The sequence below is a fragment of the Pezoporus occidentalis genome, unplaced genomic scaffold (genome assembly GCF_034315485.1).
Source record: "Pezoporus occidentalis ecotype Australia unplaced genomic scaffold, CSIRO_AGI_Poc_V1 ctg261, whole genome shotgun sequence".
Taxonomy (NCBI): domain Eukaryota; kingdom Metazoa; phylum Chordata; class Aves; order Psittaciformes; family Psittacidae; genus Pezoporus; species Pezoporus occidentalis.
In genome coordinates, this window is record NW_026914513.1 from 207,650 (window position 1) to 227,642 (window position 19,993).

Here is a 19,993-nt window from a genome sequence, read left to right on the forward strand (position 1 = left end):
TATTAGGCATGGTCTGAGGTTTTTAAAATCTAGGATACATGAGGGAAATGGATGGATAGCACTGAAATCCAAACATAAGAAACAAATGAACTTCGGTCCTCCCCACTCTTCAGCAAAGCACAGAAGGATGTCAGTGATACTGTTTGAAGTAAATGTTCCTGTCTTCTAGTGGTAAAAGAGTAAAGCCCTTCCGCCAAATGCTTGCCTGGTCCATAGGAGTTCCCCACATCAGTGTTTCACTGGGGACCCACCTTAGATACAGACCTTTTCTTAAGCAACTTTTACAATATTTACATTAGATATAAAGCCCATGCCTGTATTAAATTAGTGGACAGTTGTGGCTGTGACACCAGCAGAGCTCCCCATTCACCTGAGGGAGATGGCTAGGGCAGCAGGCAACAGCTGATCTTAAAGGACAGTCCTCTTTTGCGGCCAAATGCCACTGCTTGCACTGACCATTGCTGTCAGCTGGGACTCTTGCTGAAAATTTCCTCTTTCCATGTGTTTGGGGATTTTCTCTCTTGGGGGAAGAAGAAACGGTTCACTTTCACAATAAACTGATTCTTCGCAGTCAAACTGCTGACTCCAAATGGCCTGCCCTGGAAACAAAGGGCAGCTTCTCCCCTTTGAGAAACTGCATATGGTACTCAGCAGTTTAGGCAACACTATCTGTCACCATGACTGTGCTGCAGTAGCACCAGCAAGGTTTTCTGAAAAGCAAAGATGTCTCCAGTTTGCTTCTGTGCACAGCGGGAGGAAGCAGCATGAAGGGGATGGCAGTGTGTGGTTGAAGGTAGGACTCTAGGGAGCTCCATGTTTCATTGATGAGGGTCAGTCACCACCACAGATCCCTCACATCTTTACTTTGCTCCTGATATGTTGAGTGCCAAAGTAAAGGAGCTATTGTGCTTGCTCTGGCAGAGCTCTGCCACTGTCCATGTTCACCAGGGTCTCTGGGCATCCTCCAGAATCATCCCCACTTCCAGTGGGATCTGAGCACTATGAGTAGCTCTCCCATTAAGGCTGTCCTTTAACAGTAAGCTTTTGTCCTTGCTCTGCCTCATCTGCAGAGGTGACTCTAAAAGAGGTTGTCACTTAGCACTCCTGATACCATCAGCAGAGACAGGAGCGCAGCCTGTGTGACACCCACCGTTGAACTCATGCTGTACCTGAGTTTACAAACGGACTTACATCTGATCTGTCCTTCCACCCAGTTCCACAAATTCTCTATTCAAATGAAAAATGCTCTGCTGATGGCAAGAAAAGACAGTTTGGGGATTATTAAATTAACAGTTTCAACCAGTGAAAGCAATTCAGTTCAAAGCGACTGAAGCAATAAGTTGGTCTCACTTATGGCCTCAGCTCAGCATGTTTTCTTTCCCTTTTTGTACAAAATTTTTTCTGTTTTCCCATATATAGTCACTTGAAAAAAAACCCCAAACAATTAACTGATTCATCAATATCCTTGATCTCCAGTTCAGTGTAGTCTTACAGTAGAAGACCCTGACCCTTCAGGGTGCTGGGCAGCTCTCATTTCCATTGACATCATCTTGATTTTGTAAACTTCAAGGGGCTTTGGGGGAGGCATGGTACTTGGCCGTATTCAGATAATCTATTCAAGTGAGACCTCAATATTTACTGGGCCTCACCTAGTCCTCCTTCCTTTCCTGATACATACTTGCGAGGTGTGCAGATGGGGAAATGAAATCCAAGTTTTCCTAAGTTTTAACGTACAGTCAAAGTGATACTCTGCCTGTTCACCATCATGCATTGTCCCAGGGGAAACCACCCTGGTTGCAAAACAGGTCTTCCTTTTTCAGTCTTGTAAGATTTCCTCTGCTGGGTGGGGACTTTCTGCCTTTTAAGTCCTCAGATAGTGGATTAAACCAAATTAGTAACAGAAAAGCAAACAAAAAGCTGCCTGTGAAACACAAGGTACCTTTACACAAACAAGAAACAATGTTAGGGTCTCATTATGGCACTTTTTCTCCGAATCCTGCTGTATTTTGGAGTGTTAGCAAATTAATGTTGATTGTTTTTTGTTTTTTTTTCCATCTTTCAATGGGTTCTTTGTAGAATTCACAGCAAGGTGTAAGCCCTGAGACCTCAGAACCATAGGTATATATGCTTAAAGGAAGTTAGAAGCATGCATCAAGATGATAATGGTTATAAGTGTTGGCAGGATCAAGATCTTTGTGTCTGACTGTGTACAACAGTGTTGGTTCCACAGACACAAACCAGAGTAGTTATTTGTCATCAACCACACATTTGTTTTTGCATTTCATACAGAGCTTAGCAACCCGCTGGTCTCATTTACATTCAATACACACAAGCCAGCACAGGCTAGCAGCAAAATTAATTACAGTAGAGTGGAAAAGTGTTGAGAGACTTGCTGAAAGCCTACAAATGCTTTCCAGCCCATTCTGCACCTGCACTAACCCCATTCCCCCCCTTTTCTCTGGTGCTCTTCTGCTTGGGTAACTGGTGTGTCTCTTCCTACCCATCTACCACTGATTTCTCTCAGTCCATCCTCTTCTACCAATTGCTGTTGTCACTCTTTCAAGAGATTTGATTTTGGGTTAGAATAGCCAGTGAATTAAACTGTATGATGTTGATTAGTATATAACACAATATATAATCACTTCTATAGCAGCTATATGCCCATCAATGACAGGGGGCACTGCAGCACCCATGTCTGCCACTCCAGATTTGGGGAATGTGAACCCTTTCAATTGACATATTAATGAAGAATGAACTTTGATGAAACTGGACAAGGACGGTGGTGATAGAATCAGACCTGGGTTCCACATGCAGCAATCCAACACCACATGCCATCTTTTCTGCCCTGAAAGACTCTTATGACAGATGTAGCCCAAGGTCATGGACTAAATGAATTCATTGGACTTTTATAGAGCTGGTCCATAGACTAAGAAAGTGATATCTATGTGTATATATCAAAGGATAGGAAAGGTGATGGTGCATTGGGAAGTGTGGGACCTGGCATGAAATAAATGGAATAAGGGGTGGATACAGTCCTGGTTTCAGCTGAGATAATTTGATTCTTAATAGCTGGAACGGTGCTGGATTATTTTTATTTTTATTTAGTGTGAGAATAATAAACTGATGTATTAGTTGTTGCTAAGTAGTGCTTACTCTGCATCAAGGGCTTTTCAGTTTCCCATGGTTTTTATTATTATTATTATTGTTGTTGTTGTGGTGGTGGTGGTGGTTTTGTTGTTATTATTATAATGATTATTATCTTGGTATTGTTGTTGTTACACGTTATTTCAATTATTAAACTGTTCTTATCTCAACCTGTGGGTTTTATCTTGTTCCAATACTCCCCCCCATCCCATAGGGAGGGGGCTTGAGAGGTGGAGGGGAAGTAAGCAAGCAGCTGCATGGTACTTAGTTGCCAGCTGGGTTTAAACCATGACAGTTATTCAGCTGCAAACCTTCTCTGTCACTGCAAATAGATCACGGCTGTAGCCATCTCTGCATTGTCCAAAAAGACTATTTTGGTCTGAGCATTATTGCAGAGGGAGGCAGGGAAAGCCCAGCCAAGGGGGAGTCAGACCATCTCTCTGCCTTGGAACTGATGCTTTATAATTCTGGAAACAATCTACAAAGCAAAGTACCCTGCAAATAACTTTTTGGTTGATTTTGTTTTGTATTTGTAGGTCAACTGGTGTTAAGATCAGAAAATACCATGCAAAGATCATGCAAATACCATGAGGTTTATGACCTTCAGGACAAATAAGCAGAGGCATCTTTGGTCAAGTCACCTTTGAAGTAAAGTGTAAATGCTTCTTATGCTGGTTTTGTCTTTTTACAGTCGTATGAGTTAGACTGGACCATACAAAAGTCTGGGGTCTGTAAGGTTTCTCTTTGAATGAGGGAGAGCACTGAGAAAATTCAGGTGGAATTTTTGCGGCTGCAGAAATGGCATAGGGAAGGACTGGGACAGGGTAATTGCTGTCATCTCTTTGCAGTTAACAGTACAAAATGTGGTTGTCAATACTGGTGTTACTAAGGGGCATTTTGGGGCAAGTGCCCAGTTTCATATCACAGACTATCCATCCTTATAGACCAAAGAGATTTCTACCCTGCAATCCCATGTTTGGATTGGTAAATCCTGGATGCAGCCAGGATGTAAGTTAATACCCTTGCAGGATGACCCAAGGCTGGGCAAGTTGTCATGAACATCTGAAGAAGACAGCTGCTGCTGTGGTTTTATCACCCTCTCCCTCTTTTTCTCATACTTCCCTTTCATCTGTGACAGCCAATGCTAGCTCAAGACTGTTTTCAGGTGGCGAATTCACACAAGCCCTCTAAGACCTTAACCTTGCTCAGACAGCAGCAAGGAAATAATCAGCAAACACTGACAAATCAACTGTGAGAAGCACTTTCTAGAACCAGTGCCCCTGAGAAGACAGAAAAGAAACCTGTTGATTGTGAGCAGCTATCTTCTGCCTCAAAATTATGAATGTTCCTCTCACCTGTTAACAATTCATGAAACATTCTCACTGTGAAAGGGCTGCAAATGGTAAGAGGGCTGTACATGTGTGGATCATTGTCCATCACTCATCCCTCTCAGGTACATAAATCAAGCACAGTGTGTACAGGACAGCAACACAAGTTGCCATGAAATTCTGCTTACAGAGGACTAACTGATGCTCAATTACCCAATATTACTTACATTCATTTTACAGGAAATCTCTAAAGGTTATAGTCTTTGCCACAGTTATTGCTGCAGTTGGAAGCAAGGCCTTTCCCTGCCATTTCACACCCTCTGAGAGAGAGCAAAGCCTGTGTCACAAGCATAGCCAAGGAATCTTGCCTCAAGTTAGTCATTGTTGTTGGTAATTTAATAACCCCAATGCCTTTATTTGCATTAATCCGTCAGACATTCATCTGGTATGACTGTAAGAGTCATCATGATGAATGAAGTGACCATCTGGGGACTGCAGGTTCATATGCTGTATGCCCTAACATCACTGCCTGGGGTATATCAGCAGCTTTTCCCCAAGCAACCGGTCTGAATATGCCATATGCCCTCACATCACTGCCTGGGATACACCAGCAGCTTTTCCCCAAGCAACCATTAACTCCAGGAAAACCACAGTGATATGAGTGTTGGCCTGAGCATTGCATTACAGGGCCAATACACTATATTTAGAGCGTTTGCCAGTGTTCCTTGTTGAAAGCCTGCAAGAAGACAATATGCTATTTAAGCCCTATATGTACCGATTTGCTCTCTAGGTACTTGTATGCCCTAAATCCTTCCAGGGTGCTGGGATAGTTAACTATAAATTAGCAGGATTCAAAGTATCAGTGACAGATTAAAGATCCCTGTAGAGACATTTGGGGAAGGGATCTTGAGGCCAGCTGAAAGGTAACAGTAGTAATCAGGGAGTGGGATGATGAGACCCACTATATGAGTCTTGGCTTGTGAGGCTGGGTAGGAAAACCAGCACTCCCTGATTGTTATGACTCAGTAAGGGGGATGGTAGATACAGGCAATTTACTACCAGGAAAATTTAACAGGCACAGTCGCATTTAATGTAAGCAACAGAAACTAGACCCAAAACCAAGAAAATTATGAATGTTCTCATGCTACTATCAACTCATTTGCAAAGGCTAAGCTGTAACCCACTAAGATGGCCACTTCCCCTTTAGAAGTAATAGGTGTTCCCTCCTTATTTAGCTCATGCCCACAGCCATTAAATTTGTTTCAAGATGCTGGGCCTTTCCCTCTTCCCTACAGTGGCCAAAAGCACTGTTCATTGCCAGTTAATGGTGACAGATTTTGCATTTTGTAACCACACAGTGAAGCTGTATCAGCAGAGAAAATACTGCTGGGGCAAGCTAGCAAACCGCTGCCTTACATGCCAAGTAGGTATTTACTTCTCCCAAGCAAAGTGTCCGTGGGAAAGGTTGCCCAGGGCTGTCCTTTCTGTATCTTGTAAATGCCAAACAAGCTGAAAAAGGGAACCTCTCACCTTGTTTGTCTTGTTCTCCACCCAACTCAAGCAAAACAGTTTCTTGCTAACTTAATTACCAGACTTTCTTCTCGTCCATCTATAACTTAAAAAGTATTTTATACAATTGCCAATGCTCCCATTTAAATTTTATCCTTTCTGACTTCCAACTCAGTGTGACTCTCAGAAGGCTGCTAAGCCTCTAAGTAGGCAACTCCTCAGCCTTCTGTTATTGCTGCCCTTGTCAGCACCATCATTCTCATACACAACCTTCCTCAGGTATCTTCATCTCCTCATCTTGAGACAACTGTTTGACTCAAATGGTTTGAGGTAGCTAACACTGCTTCTTTGTGTTCCTAGGACTACCTGTGTCCATCTATTTCAGTTTTCTCTTTGCAGTCAATGTGAATAGCTTTCAGACAGTAGCTGGGCTAGCATCCAGCATAGCTGGGCATTCTTCACAACTTAGTGCTTCTAGGTGATGCAGCAACAATAACATCATTGTGATAGCAAAACTACTACTACTGCTGCTATTGCTACTACTACTACTGTGAAGAACCAGGATCACACGTTCCAGTGGCTACTGTCTGAGCAATTGTATTGGGCTTGTGTGAAAAGGTTTTGGTAGCAGGGGTCTACAGGGGTGGCTTCTGTGAGAAGCTGTCAGAAGCTTCTCCCATGTCTGACAAAGCCAGTGCTGGATGGCTCCAAGACAGGCCCACTGATGACCAAGGCTGCGCCCATCAGCGACAGTGGTAGTGCTTCTGTGAGAACATATTTGAGAAGGGGGAAAAGTAAACAGCAACTGCAGCTGGAGAGAGGACTTAAAATATGAGAGAGCAACAGCCCTGCAGACACCAAGGTCAGTGAAGAAGGAGGGGAGGAGGTGCTCCACATCTGGAGCAGATTCCCCTGCAGCCTGTGGTGCATCCTATAGTGAGGCAGGCTGTGCCCCTGCAGCCCACGGAGGATCCACACTGGAGCAGGCGGATGCTCAAAGGAGCCTGTGACTCTTGTGGGAAGCCTGTGCTGGAGCAGGCTCCTGTCAGGACCTGTGGTCCCATGGAGAAAGGAGCCCACTCTGGAGCAGGTTTGTGGCAGGACTTGTGAAGCTGAGGGGGACCCGCGCTGGAGCAGTCTGTTCCTGAAGGGCTGCACCCCATGGAAGGCACCAACGCCGAAGCAGTTCATGGGGGACTGTCTCCTGTGGGAAGGACTAAAGCTGGAGAAGTTGATGAAGAATGGTCTCTTGTTCGCGGGACCCCGTGCTGGAGCTGGGGAACAGCGTGAGGAATCCTCCAGAGGACAAAGGAGCAGCAGAGACAACATGAGATGAGCTGACTGCAAAACCCCCTGTGCCACTGAGAGAGAGGAGGGAGAGAATTTGGGAGTAAAGTTACTTAGGAAGGAGGGAGGGATGAGGGGAAGGTGTTTTTGAGATTTGGGTTTATTTCTCATTACCCTACTCTGATTTGATTTGCAATAAATTAAACTAATTTCCCCAAGTCTGTTTTGCCTGTGATGGTAATTGCTGAATGATGTCTCCTTGTCCTTATCTTGACCTGTGAGCCTTCTGTTTTATTTTCTCTCTTCTGTCCAGTTGAGGAGGGCAGTAACAGAGCAGCTTTTGGCAGACATTTAAATCATTTACCTGTATGTGGAAGATAAAAAATAAGCCTGTAGCTCTGTATTCTTTCTTAAGTTTCTGTCTCAGCTGTTGGCGTTTTCCGTGCTCCTTCACACTGCCCCTCCTCTTTGCTTTTTTCTATTTCAAGTTTGGCTTATTTATAAAAGAGAAAACATCATGCAAATTATTACAAGACTGTACAGCCCCACGGCTGGCTCCAGTGGGTGGATAAAGGAGGCTGGCAATATGTAACACCAGTTCTAATTCCCCAGCATCTGCTCAGTATCTATAGATATGACTACTGTTGTGGTCTAACACATGAATGGCAGTCAGTCCCGTGTCTGTTCTCAAGAGAAAGTATTTTTAATAGCAGCAACACTGAAATTAGAAGTACGTCATATACACAGCTCAGCATGCATACTAAAAGCTGACTTTTATGGGGCCAAACAGCCGATACAAAACCAGCCGAAGCCAGAAGACGGGTGGGTGATTGTCACATACACACCCCACAGCTGCTGCGGCTTCGGCAGGGAAGTCGGAGCGTGTGCGGGGTGCCTGTCGGCTAGCAGCGACGGGCAGTTTGCAGTCTCGTGTTTCCTGGGGGATACACCGCTTTCCCATGCAGCACATAACGTTTCGATAGGAACGGCATAACCGTAACCGCCCCACGCTGTTTCGAAAGGACGTTACTGTTACGCATCATCATTAACACGTGGGGCCACCGCCGCCGCATTCCCACCGCGGCTGTTTCCCGACGCACCGACGGCGCTCCCGGCTGAGCCACCGCCGGGCCGAACCCCCGGCCGCTGCCGGGCTTGCCTCCGCTGCGGGCGCGCTGCCCCGCCGCCACCCCCCCCCCGAGCATTACAGGTCCCGCGCTCTGGACACCGCCCGCGGAGGCTCCCCACGCTCACGGCCCGAGCGGAGCGGGACGCTGCGCGGACATCGGCAGCCATCTCCCGCGACCGCCACCTGCCGCCGACTTCGGGCCTCGACCCGGCCCCGCGGTGCTCGGAGCCGGAGGACGGGAGGGGTGGCGCAGGGGCTGACAGCCGGAGGCGCAAGCAGCCAGCTTACTGTTCACAGCCATGGTGCTGCTGTGACTGGGAAATCAGTGCGGGGACACAAATACAGGATCGTTCTCCCGGTGTGCAATAAGCCAATCTCACACACCGAGTCGAGATATTAACTCCTATTTGCCACAGATGGGCGCTAAGGGAAAGTTCCACAAAGGGAGCACACCCTCAATCTCACAGCTATACAATTTTATACATTTCAAAGTGAAAATCAGCATTTTCCACCCATCTACAATCATTGGCTCTTGCATTCTCCAGTCTCCGTTTAGACACAGTACATATTTAATTCACTACATACATCCCATAAAGATCTCTGTGGGCAAAGGTCTCTTATTTCAGAGGGCATGATCTTTAGTATTATAATGAACCAAGTTCCTTGAGGGACACGGTTATGTTTTGCTTAGCTTTTCAAAATTACTTCTGTATTTCAACCTTGGGTTCCTTCCTAATCTTTGTGAAGTTAGTTGAGTCTTAGTGAACCACTTCTGATCCATGTGGTTCACTTATCAGCCATCTACTTCTCCTCAAGGCCTACAAGCTTAATAAGCAAACATTGTTTTTCAGGCTCAAGATTTTCAAGATTTCATACACACAGTCCTTTATGAAATCTTTTTCAGTGCCAGGTAACAGCTTGCAGCTTAGAGTAAGCACCCAAGGTCCAGGGTGAAAGGAAAGTAAGGAGTATTTTTCTCAGTTCCCATTTATATAGATCACAACACGATGAAAAAATACAACTAAGGCAAAACTTTATTATTTTTTTTGGTAGAAAGAAAAATGAAGCAGTCTTATAATTAAGCAGCATTTTCTAGGTTTCTTCTGCAGCAGAACCTTGATCAAGCCTCATTAAACTGATAGTCTTATTCAGTGCATCATGTATTCAAGTAAAGCAAATGAGTTTACAAGTGGCTATTTGGAATATTTCTTCAGACCATGGCCCATTAACAGGGGGTTAACAGCCACTGCTATCTTTACTCACCTACTTCTTAAACTGCATCAATCATACCAAACCTTTTTCCAGTTGGTACCCCACTGATTTTTAACCTTCCACCATCTCAAGTATCAGTGAAACTTCTGCATTTTTGTCAGTTCCACAACTCGGTTCTTCAATGCTGGCACCTAGTTCAGAAATTGCTGTTCTAGCCCAAATAACTTTAAATTATTATACATTTGAAGGTCAGTACAACATACACATACACCTTCACATTACACTTGCCTGTTAGGCAAATGCAGTATTACAGTATTAATTTTACTTGCACTTAGGTAAAAGCAGAACTCTACCTGTCTGCAAAGCAAGAGATTTTGAACAATATTGAGAATTACACATATACATTCCTTCTGTAGTCTCATACTAGGTATATGCATACACAATTTAAGCAATGAAATGGTTTTTAAGCTTGTTCTTTGTACAGGACACTTGTTACACGCCCTTAGAGTCTACATAATAGTGCTTTAATAGTCATTTGTTAAAATCCAAACCAGCCTTACAGTAGCTGTTAGGTAGTTACCAGTCTCTTCCAAGGACATGCAGTAACAAAGAAAAAATTCTAACTTTAAGCAGCATCTGAGGAAACTACTTAATGCAGCTGCCACTTAGTGTCAGCTATCATTTAGGCATTTTTGGTGTTGATACATCTATTTATAATTTGTGCATTAATCAACAAAAACATAGGCCCCAATCCAGCAAATACTTGTGTTGTGTGCAAATGCTTTTCTTCCGTGTGGAATATTTCAAGTTAAGACTCATCAGATGAGCAAAGTTAGAACTTGCATAAATCTACACAGGAAGAGAATTCTAAGTGCTTAAAACCTAACTGTATGATTTCATAGGACCAAGATCCAATTCTAGACTTAGAGAATGTAGAAAACACTCCTATAAAGAGCAGACACATTGCTTTAGGATAAATGCTTTCAAAGCAAACAAGACCCCTAGAAACGTCTGTGCCTTCTCTCCAAACACTAATCTTATTTGGAGTAATGTGGGTCCAGTCTTACTGCCCTAGCTCCTGGATACTGCATGAGGAATCAATAAAGTGCTTGTCACAAACGGCGCAGTTGTGGAATAATATCAAATTTAAGTACCTTCAGAATGTTTTCAGATTCATAAACTATGAATTAAGGGCTCATGCCTGATCCCCAGCATGTATCCCTGAACTGATAATAAGTATTATGTTCTTAATTCTGAAAATAAATTAGAATTCTGCTAGGACTAGGTGTATCTCACCTTTGTCCTACTGAAGCCATCCTCTGTCTCCAGGGAAAAAGCTTTACTGGATTTAATTTCAATGTAAATGTTCATGCTTGACCGAAACATGATGCTCATGCAATTTCATAAGGAGCAGCAGTGTGACAGCTTTGCTTAATCAAACACGAAGCACCAGTACTGTTTACAGTATAACCTCTCTGAACTGTGTTCATAATTTGTTCCCAAATGCATTGCAATCCTATGAGGTCTTGCTTATCTTTGACCTTTCCTTTGATCTGATGTGTTTTGCTCCTCTTGGATAAAGTATATAGCTTTGATATAAATTGTATTGATCTTTGTGGCTCCTTCTCATTACCATATATTATTAAAACTTTCTGTTTAGATAAATACATATATATATATTTTAAATTTTTTGCTAGCTTTCAGATGATTAATCTATGAGAACTGGCTTAGACTGTATGCCCTCTGTAGAGAACTTCTGTCTGTTCCTCATACAAAAACAAATAATGGTTTGAAATATTTAGCCGTGTGTTTGGATGATTTTTTTTTTTTTGTTTTTGTTTGTTTTAAAGGCTTCGGTGTTGCTTGTGTTTATCTTCTACTCAGCTACAGGATAATAGCAACAGCAAACACATTGACAATGCAGTTCATTGTTCGGTTTTCCCATCTCACTGTGCACGTTCCTAAAAAAGATTATTACAAAATGAAAACAGAATTCCAGTGTCTCTACTACATTCACTTTATCACATTGTAATTATGTCCAATTAGCATGACAGCTGTGACCTAAGGTAAGTACTATAATGTTATCTTGGCTATATATAGACTACACTCCTCAAAACATTTTCATTAACTTGTACATTGTTTACTACCTAACATGAGCCTTGTCTGCTGAAGAGAGTTTCCAGGAAAACACAATTTTGGTATCTCTCTGGACTTGCAAAAACCTTGAAAATCTCATACTGAAACTGGCAAGATACTCTATTTAACTTCATTTTATGTTGGTTTTGGATTTTTTTATTTTAACCTTGGTTGACTTTCTGAAGCCATCTCTAACTTAAAGGTAAATCTTGATGCCCTCTTCTGAAAATACCTTTCTGAGTCTGTGACAGACATAAGGTTATTTTGATCTTGTTTCCCCATGATACTCTGAACCTGGGAAAAAATGCCTTAAGACCTAATTTGGAAGCAATAAAACATGTTTCTTACCAAGTTCTGTCCTCCTCCAAAGTAGTGCTGTCCCCCTCACAGCAGAAAGGCAGGTATGTTTAGGACTACTCACTTGCATTTACTGTGATCAACATTTTACTGCCTCTTCAATTGATCTTGGTTACTGATGAGGATTCAATGTTTTGACTCTTGTTTCAGAATGAAGACATTTCTACTCCCACTTCTCATAATTTATACAGCAATTGCTCTTAATGCAGGCACTGACTGCTAACAAAATACTTCTGCTGGGACTGTAAACAAGCGTCTAATTCTGGAAGCTACTGCTTCTACAAACGCTCCTGAAAATGTTCAAACCAACTATTACTACTGAGCAATAAGTAACATTTCTTTTAGTATAGATTTTTAGTTTGAGTGAGGAAACTTACCATCAGTTGTAGTATCCCAGAAGCATGAGCTTGCTGTGTGAAGACCAGCTCCACTCCTCTGCATCACTGCACAAGTTACTGCAAGACACAATCATAAAATCAAGGATTTGATTATTAAAGCAGAAGGGGGGAACCATTTAGTAGTTCTGAACTCAAGCCTGCATTACGTGTTCAAATGGCTGGCAAGTGGCATCCAGCTAAGTCAAAACCTTTTTTGACAAACTCCTTACCCCCAGTATTTTCCTCAAGAACTTGGTATTCATTTCATGATTATTTTTACTCACATAAAGACAGTGGCTTTAAAAAAATGCTTGGTAAGAGGATTATGGGTTTTATCTTTTAAACTACTTAGATATGGCTTGTGTCATGTTGTTCTGGTTTAAGCCCAGCCAGCAAATAAGTACCACACAGCCACTCGTTCACTCACTCTTCACCTCCACAGTGGAACGGGGAAGAGAACTGGAAAAACATAAAAAACCATGGGTTGGGATAAGAACAGTTAAGTAATTTGAATGAATGTAAAAATATAATACTACAATAATATTATTATTAATAATAATAAAAAAATGAAAAAGGGAGGGAGGGGGAGAGAGAGAGTGAGAGGAATAACCACCCCCCTAAGAAAAAAAAAACAAACACAAAACCCAAACAAGTGATGCACAATACAATTGCTTGCCATCTACTGACCAATGCCCAGCTGCCTCCAAGCAGTGACTGGCATCTCCCGGCCAACTCTCCCTCATTTCTGTACTGAGTGTGACGTTCTGTGGTACAGAATACCCCTTTGGCTAGTTTGGGTCAGGTGTCCTGTCTCTGCTTCCTCCTGGCTTCTTGTGCCCCTCCTCACTGGCAGACTGTGGGAAACTTGTAAGTTCTTGACTTAGCAACTACTCAGCAGCAACTAAAATTATTAGTGTGTTATCAACATTATTCATAGACTAAAGCCAAAACACAGCACTGTGCCAGCTACCAGGAAGAAAATTAATTATCTCAGCTAAAAAAAAGACACGTGCACCTCAGAATGTGACTGCAGGTGCTCTCCTCACAGGTACTGCAGAAGTCACACTTGATGAGAATTGTTTCACGAAAGTACTGATAGACTGCTCTCTGAAACCACGCTCTAGTAACCTGCAGCATTTCTAGACTGACCGGCAACGGTCATAAAACCAGTGACAATCTGAATCCAAGATTTTCAAAACAGAATGGAGTGCAAACACTTGCTATTCCATCAACACTCCACAAAAGGACCAAAGTGGGTTAAACTTATTTCATTTTCCCTTCCACAGATATGCATATAAATATAATGGGATACCAGTGAGCGTACAGGACTAAAGTCTTTCAAATGTCTGGATTTAAAGGAAGCCTAATCCTACTGAAAATTTTATTTAAAATAAGTAATTATTTCCTGAACTGATACTAAAATGTTGATAACAGTCAGAAAAGACTGTGTAATATGCCATCTTCTAAGAGTGCTAAGTAGTGCTAGTATGCTTAGCCCAGGTGAAACTGTCATTACAACAGGTATTGCTAAAAATCTATGTAACAGAAGAGCACTGCATTCAAATGAACTATTATTTATTGTGACTGTTTGTGGTAAAAGTATGACTGCCTGTACTTACCAATGTACTTATAGGTTTTTCCAAGTTTTACCAGATGCGTCAGCGACTGTTCTACTATAGCAGCAGTCCACTGGTTGACTTTGTTGTGATTATAATCTGCCTTGCCTAAAACACCTTCTATGCACTAAAATAGAAAAAAAAAAAAAAGAAAAAAAAGTTGCAGTAAACATACTTCAAAATATAGAGGTTTAAATATCTTCCATAATCTGAGGAATTTTACCTGGCAATTAGATTACTTTAAATCAACTGAGCTGATCAAGTTGCTGAATGAGCCTTCTCGTAAACTTATTTTTAGTTCGTATCTACCACACTATTACGTGGAGAAGAATGAGGCTCTGACTGAACATTTCTTGTAGGAAAGACTTTAGCCATATGTTTTAACTACCAAGTGAATGGATTCATTTACCAGTGTAGATACTAACCCATTCCACTGTTCCCAGTGACCACCTATTCCATCTTGGCTTTCAGAAGCTACTGCAGTGGAAATGGTACTGCTCAAATCAGTAACGTCAGCTTGGGCTGACTAACCTTTCAGAGCTTGCAAGCATTATACCAGAATTTTAAGAGCAGGTGTGACAACAGTGAAATGCATACTCCAGCTTAAGAGATGAGGAGATACTAGAATGAGAGATACTCAGGGGTCGTATCTTGCAGCAAGAAATACCTTAACTGCTTAAAAACTGCACATTCTCCCATCACTACAGACTGGCCAACCCTTGCTTAAACTTAAAATGATTGAATAGAAAGCCTTTTTTCTAACTGTAACTCTTAAACTGCACTCTCTGCTCCTAAGAAATTCAGAATTATGTTCTTAAAATTGAGAAATTTGGTTAAGAAATGCATACCTCGAAAAGGTAAGAAAAATAAGCCTATGTTCTCCTCCGATTCAGTAAGATGAATCCCGTGCACTAACCACCCACTAACACGCTGTACAGGAGACTTGTGTCCCAGATCTTAAAAAACCCAATTAGCTCTGACCACACTGTATAAAACCGGACAAAGAACTCAATGGAAACAAATATTCACAGAATAGAAGACAGAAGAGGGACAAATAAGATCCATTGGGGATTTCGGTCCTTCCAGAAAGGTACCCACTGGCAGAGCTATTTGGGTCTGGTTAAGCTTTCCATCAGAGACAGAAACACTTGGCTTTACTCCCAGTGTCTGGAAACAATGTCACACCGTATTTGGCCTTTCAAGGCAGGAACAGTTATACAACAGGCTGAACTGTCATTTATCTGACATCAAAGAGCTTGCTGTTGTGTACTTAATCAGTTGTGAAAGTGCAGCCCTTTCTCTTCCTGACAGGTGGGAAAGGACCTGCAGAGCCTCTCTAGGAATTCCGTTCTCAAAATGGTATTTCCCTGAAAAACCTGACAGCATCTGTCTGGCACAGCCTCTTCATTAAGAAATTCACCATGGAGTGAATTTCCCTTGCAACCTGTGACAGCTGCCCCTAATCTTTCCACTGTAAAGTGGATTCTGTCTCTCTCTTCTCTCACCTGCCTTCTCCATTTTAGGTTGTTGAAGATAACAGTCAGATGAAGTTTAAAGCTCTATCTTTACTTGATATCAATAATACTTTAACATATGATTGAATTTATCTGGGATGGTCAAATAACTGCTTTCACTACGATGCAAAGTAAGGTAAAGAATTTCTTTGAAATACAGCTGTTAGCTAAAACCTACCTCCTTAACTATGTTGTGGGCCTCATCAGCATTGAAGATCATCTGTAATAAAAATTAATTATTATTGCTGATAGAAAAGTAAACAAATGATGCAGTTTTACTCTAAGTTACACTTAATGATCAGGCTCCTTGTCTGGTTTTTTGCATTGTGCAGTATGTTAGCATAATTCTAAAATCTTACTTTTTTCCCCCAGCACCATACATACATGTAGTATTGTTTTACTGGTCACATTTGAGGGGATCCAAAAAGCCTCGGGGCTCAGTAAGCTTGGAAACAGGTTCAGTTTACAGCTTCTGTAAAGATTAAATTCCACCACTGGGTACATGTGTCATGGGAATATTCTCCAAAACAAAAAGTTAAATGGCAAATCTTTTCCTCTGTCATGGATTTATTAACCTGTGTGTTACGTCTTGCTGCAAAATGGTAACCCAAGGTTTATCAGAAACATTGGTTTCCGTAGTCATTAGCTTATGCAAATAAACACAAACGCTTGCCAGTTTTAATACCACCTATTTTCTACTTGTTCTTACTCATCAGCATTTAGCTTGGCTTCCAAAGGAAACACAGAATGTGCCATTGTGCCATCTCCCTTCTCATCGCCACGAATTTCAAACACTTGAGCGCGGAGAGAATCCTCAAGGATGACAATGATGATAATAATATTTACATTAGTTGGAGAGTTGGTTTTTGTAGGTTTTGTTTGTTTGTTTGGGGTTTTGTTTGTTTGTTTTAATGAAAACTGATGGCTAGAGACCCGAAGTGAGGCCACTTGGAGACGGCAAGGCCCCTCAGTCCCGGCTGACAGGGATCAGCCTGCAGCACTGACCGGCCCCGGCACGGCTTAGGTTTTTTCCCAGGGCTGATACAAGAAAAACGGCAGCAGCCTGACATGCCCAGGGCGCGTGGCAGCACCTCCAAGCACCGCTCTCACGTCCCCATGCAGAAACTTTCAGCTCCCGGAATTGGAGGAGGCCGGTAGCAGCAGAGGCCGCAGACAGGCAGAGGGCCGCGCCAAGACTCGGCCTGCACCTTGAACCCCCGCTCTACCCGAAGCGGGCCCGCAGCCGCCGTACGGGCCCACGAGCACCCGAAGAGCAGGGAGCGGGAGGTCCTGGCGAACAGCCCACCTCCACAACTACAGCTCCCAACCTGCCAGGCTCTCAGTCAGGTTCCGCCTGCGACGTAAAAGCAGCGCGGGGCACGGAGCTGGTGGGCTGGCGGAGGGACCGCACCGCGCTTGGGCACAGCCCTCCGCCCCGTTGGAGGACGGCAACCCCTACCTCATCGTTGTGGGGGTGAAAATCCTCCATGGCCCCGGTGCCGGCGTCAACTGTTCCGGAAGCGGCTGTGGCTACGAGTCGTGCGCGACTCCGCCTCCGCTGGGCAGTGCAGGGCAGGGCTAGGCGGGGCCTCCTGCGGCAGCAGCCGCCAGGCACCGGGGGATGCCTGCGTTGGAGTAGAGAGGGCCGGGCGTTCCTGGGACCGCGGGTACCTGGAGGTGGCCGGGCCGAGCCGAACTCAGCTCGAGAGCAGTGACTGCCCGCCCTCAGAGTCCAGCAGGGCCGGCGAGGCGGCTGCTGCGCGGCCTCCCGGCGCGACCCCCGCGGGCGATGCTGCCTTCGGTGGCGTTTGGCAGCTGAGGGCAGTGTCGGGGCAGCCCCGTACCCGGTACTGCCGCCCCGTGTTCGCGGTCCCACGTAAGGTGTTCGTTTGTAACTTCATTGCTCTAGCCTTGCCCTTTGCTGGGCATACAGAATTCATAGCACTGAGATGATCTCCCCAGGGAAGTGATGGATTCCCTAATGTTGGACACTTAAAAGATCTGGCTGGATAGGGTGCTGGGACATGTAATCTAGGACATGTTTTACCCAGAAAGGCTGGACCAGATGAGAGTTTAGGTCCCTTCCAGCCTGGTATTCTGTGGTTCTATGATACAGGAGCAGTTCCTCCAGAAGAGCTGTAATACCTCTGCTCCCCCCCCCCCCCCCCCCCCCGTTTCTGAACCAATCTTTGCCAATTATCTGTCACAAAATTGCCATTAGATTTTAATATTATCAAATAGCAATTTCAGGTTCTTCTAATTCCACTATACTATAAAGATCCTGAGTTTAATTTGATTCAATACATACATACATACATATATATATATATATACACACATCAAATCTTTATTCTCTTTCTGAAGTTGCCTGGGAAACTGGGAAAACACCTAGTGCAAAACAGCACAGAATTTTCAAATGGTGGGTTTGTTTCTATTTAGTTTAGGGAAGGGCTCGTGTAGACTTCCCCCCACCCCACACCCCGTTATACCTGATAACCAATCTAAACCAGACTGAACACGAGAGAAAGGACCAAGGCTGCCCCACCTCTAGTTCCTGCTTTGGTGGCATGTGTTCGGACAGATGCACACTTAACTCACAAAAGCGTCTCTTGCTCAGTCCTAATTATACGCTCATGGGAAACACTTTGTATGAAAACCATGAAAATACAGGGGGAAGCAAAGCTAAACCCTTTAATACTTCATTGCTCTCAAACTAGCTTTCATATTTAACATTTGCTGATGGCTATAATAGGAGAAGACAGAACTTGAAGGCTAAACCTCTTTAAGAGCAGCTCTTTGTGAGCAAGTGCAGACATACGTAGTCATAAGAAAATACGTGAAACAAAATCTCCTTCAGTATAAGTTTCTTTGTGTTGTGACCTCTGAGGTATTTTCACATTCTAAACTAGTGATAAAATTGCATGCTTACTTTTAAAGAAATAAAAGTTAGTGGAAGCATGAGTTGCATATGCTTCGGTATCCTGTAGGGAAAGCTAACGGTGCTAAAATAACCCTTGAATCCTGAGCATTTTTTATTCTCTATTTTCAGCAATCATCTTTAGAGCTGTATCTCTGAATGCAGTATACTACGAAATGAAAATGGTTTCTACAGTATTCTTCAGTTCTGCTAGAAATATTCAAAGAAATGCATTCTTTGAAAGATTAGAAACAATTATCTCAGTAAAATACATGGAAAATAGAGAGGGTTCTTGAATAACTGATAAGTTTGTGTGTGTTTAGCTCGTAATGCAAAAAAGTTATTTACCTTTCCTCCTCCAAAACCCTTTACAGACAAGAGGATAGCAAGAGGTCTGAGGAAATTCTGAGTCCATCAGTCTCAGCTCAACATCCAGAGAGCCATTAGAAAAGTAATAAAATGACAATACAGGAAGCATTTACACATATAAACCTAGCATCACTCGTGAACAGCCAACACAGATTTGTCAAGAGTCATGTCAATCTGATTTTATTCTTTGTTAGCACAGCTGGTTTAATGAATGAAAAGGAAATATATGTATATTATATATATGTAATATACATAATATATATAATAGTAGGTATGTTATTTTGTAGTAAATTTGTGGTTTTATGCTCTCCCACATAAGAATGTATCATCTAGGGAAAAGGTAACCAACCATGCCTAACAAAGGGTTATCAAAATAGGAAGAATAAATGCAACATGTGGTGGGTTTTGCCCCAAGTGCTCATCAGTATTAGCTGCAATAACTCGAATCATGGAATAAAAATGGTGCTTATGAGAGCTTTTTAATGACAGCATGTTTAAAGAAGTTATGAGCACACTGAATGACAGGATCAAAATTAAAGATACTGAATAGGTTGGAGAAAGCAACAAAAGGAAATTTTATAAAAAATATAAAGTGCTGTCTCTAAAACCAGGACATCAAATGCAAAGATACAAAATGGGGACTAATTGTCTAGGCAGTAGTGCTGCAGAAAAGAAAACACAACAAAAAGGAACCCAAGTATGATGTTGTAAATGACAAAGTACATCAAAGAATACTGTTAAGGTCAGGGAAGGCAATTATATTCTGCTGCTTGGTCTTGATCAGGCATTGAATGTAACTCAGCCCAGTGTGATGGCAGGACGCAGACAGAAAAGTAATTCTTTACCAAAGCAGCAAGAGCAAAAGGAAGCTTGGAAAATATGATTTGTGGAGGAACTGCATTTGGTTTATATCCCTTGCTACAAGTCTTCCTTGTAGATGTTCTGATTTCATAGCAATTTACTGAAAAAGGTGGTGAATGGGCCAAGGTATGATGAAAGGCAGGACAAGAAATAATGGCTTTAATTTGAACCCAGTGAGATTTATGTTAAATATTAGGAAAAAAAAAAAAATCCAGGTAGAAAAGTAATAAAGCACTG

At 42.7% G+C, this 19,993-nt stretch overlaps 1 protein-coding gene across 3 annotated transcripts; it reads right to left on the reverse strand.

Annotated features, from left to right (window-relative positions):
- Positions 1-7,338: 7,338 nt before the first annotated feature.
- Positions 7,339-17,218, reverse strand: DYNLT3 (dynein light chain Tctex-type 3). 3 transcript variants are annotated; one of them, XM_062624090.1, is made up of 5 exons: positions 15,994-16,187; positions 15,788-15,829; positions 14,099-14,222; positions 12,480-12,557; positions 7,339-7,632 (listed from the first exon to the last, which is right to left on the reverse strand). In XM_062624090.1, exons 1-5 carry the CDS (start codon positions 16,111-16,113, stop codon positions 7,625-7,627), a joined length of 372 nt encoding a protein of 123 aa, XP_062480074.1. In that variant the 5' UTR covers positions 16,114-16,187; the 3' UTR covers positions 7,339-7,624. The 3 variants fall into 3 exon arrangements, with proteins under 3 accessions (XP_062480074.1, XP_062480076.1, XP_062480073.1); XM_062624092.1 differs by lacking the exons at positions 7,339-7,632; positions 15,994-16,187 and adding exons at positions 9,414-11,570; positions 17,069-17,218; XM_062624089.1 differs by lacking the exon at positions 7,339-7,632 and adding an exon at positions 9,414-11,570 and having other exon boundaries at positions 15,994-16,148.
- Positions 17,219-19,993: the final 2,775 nt, after the last annotated feature.

What these genes read in the sequence shown, in the direction of transcription:
- DYNLT3 (XM_062624089.1), bottom strand. Translation starts at nt 16,113, where the DNA reads ATGTACCCAGTGGTGGAATTTAATCTTTACAGAAGCTGTAAACTGAAC. An exon ending in CCAGTAAAACAATACTACAT is followed by an intron (nt 15,830 to 15,993) that starts GTATGTATGGTG and finishes TTTTTATTACAG; the next exon opens with ATGATCTTCAATGCTGATGA. An exon ending in AAAAACCTATAAGTACATTG is followed by an intron (nt 12,558 to 14,098) that starts GTAAGTACAGGC and finishes TGTGTCTTGCAG; the next exon opens with TAACTTGTGCAGTGATGCAG.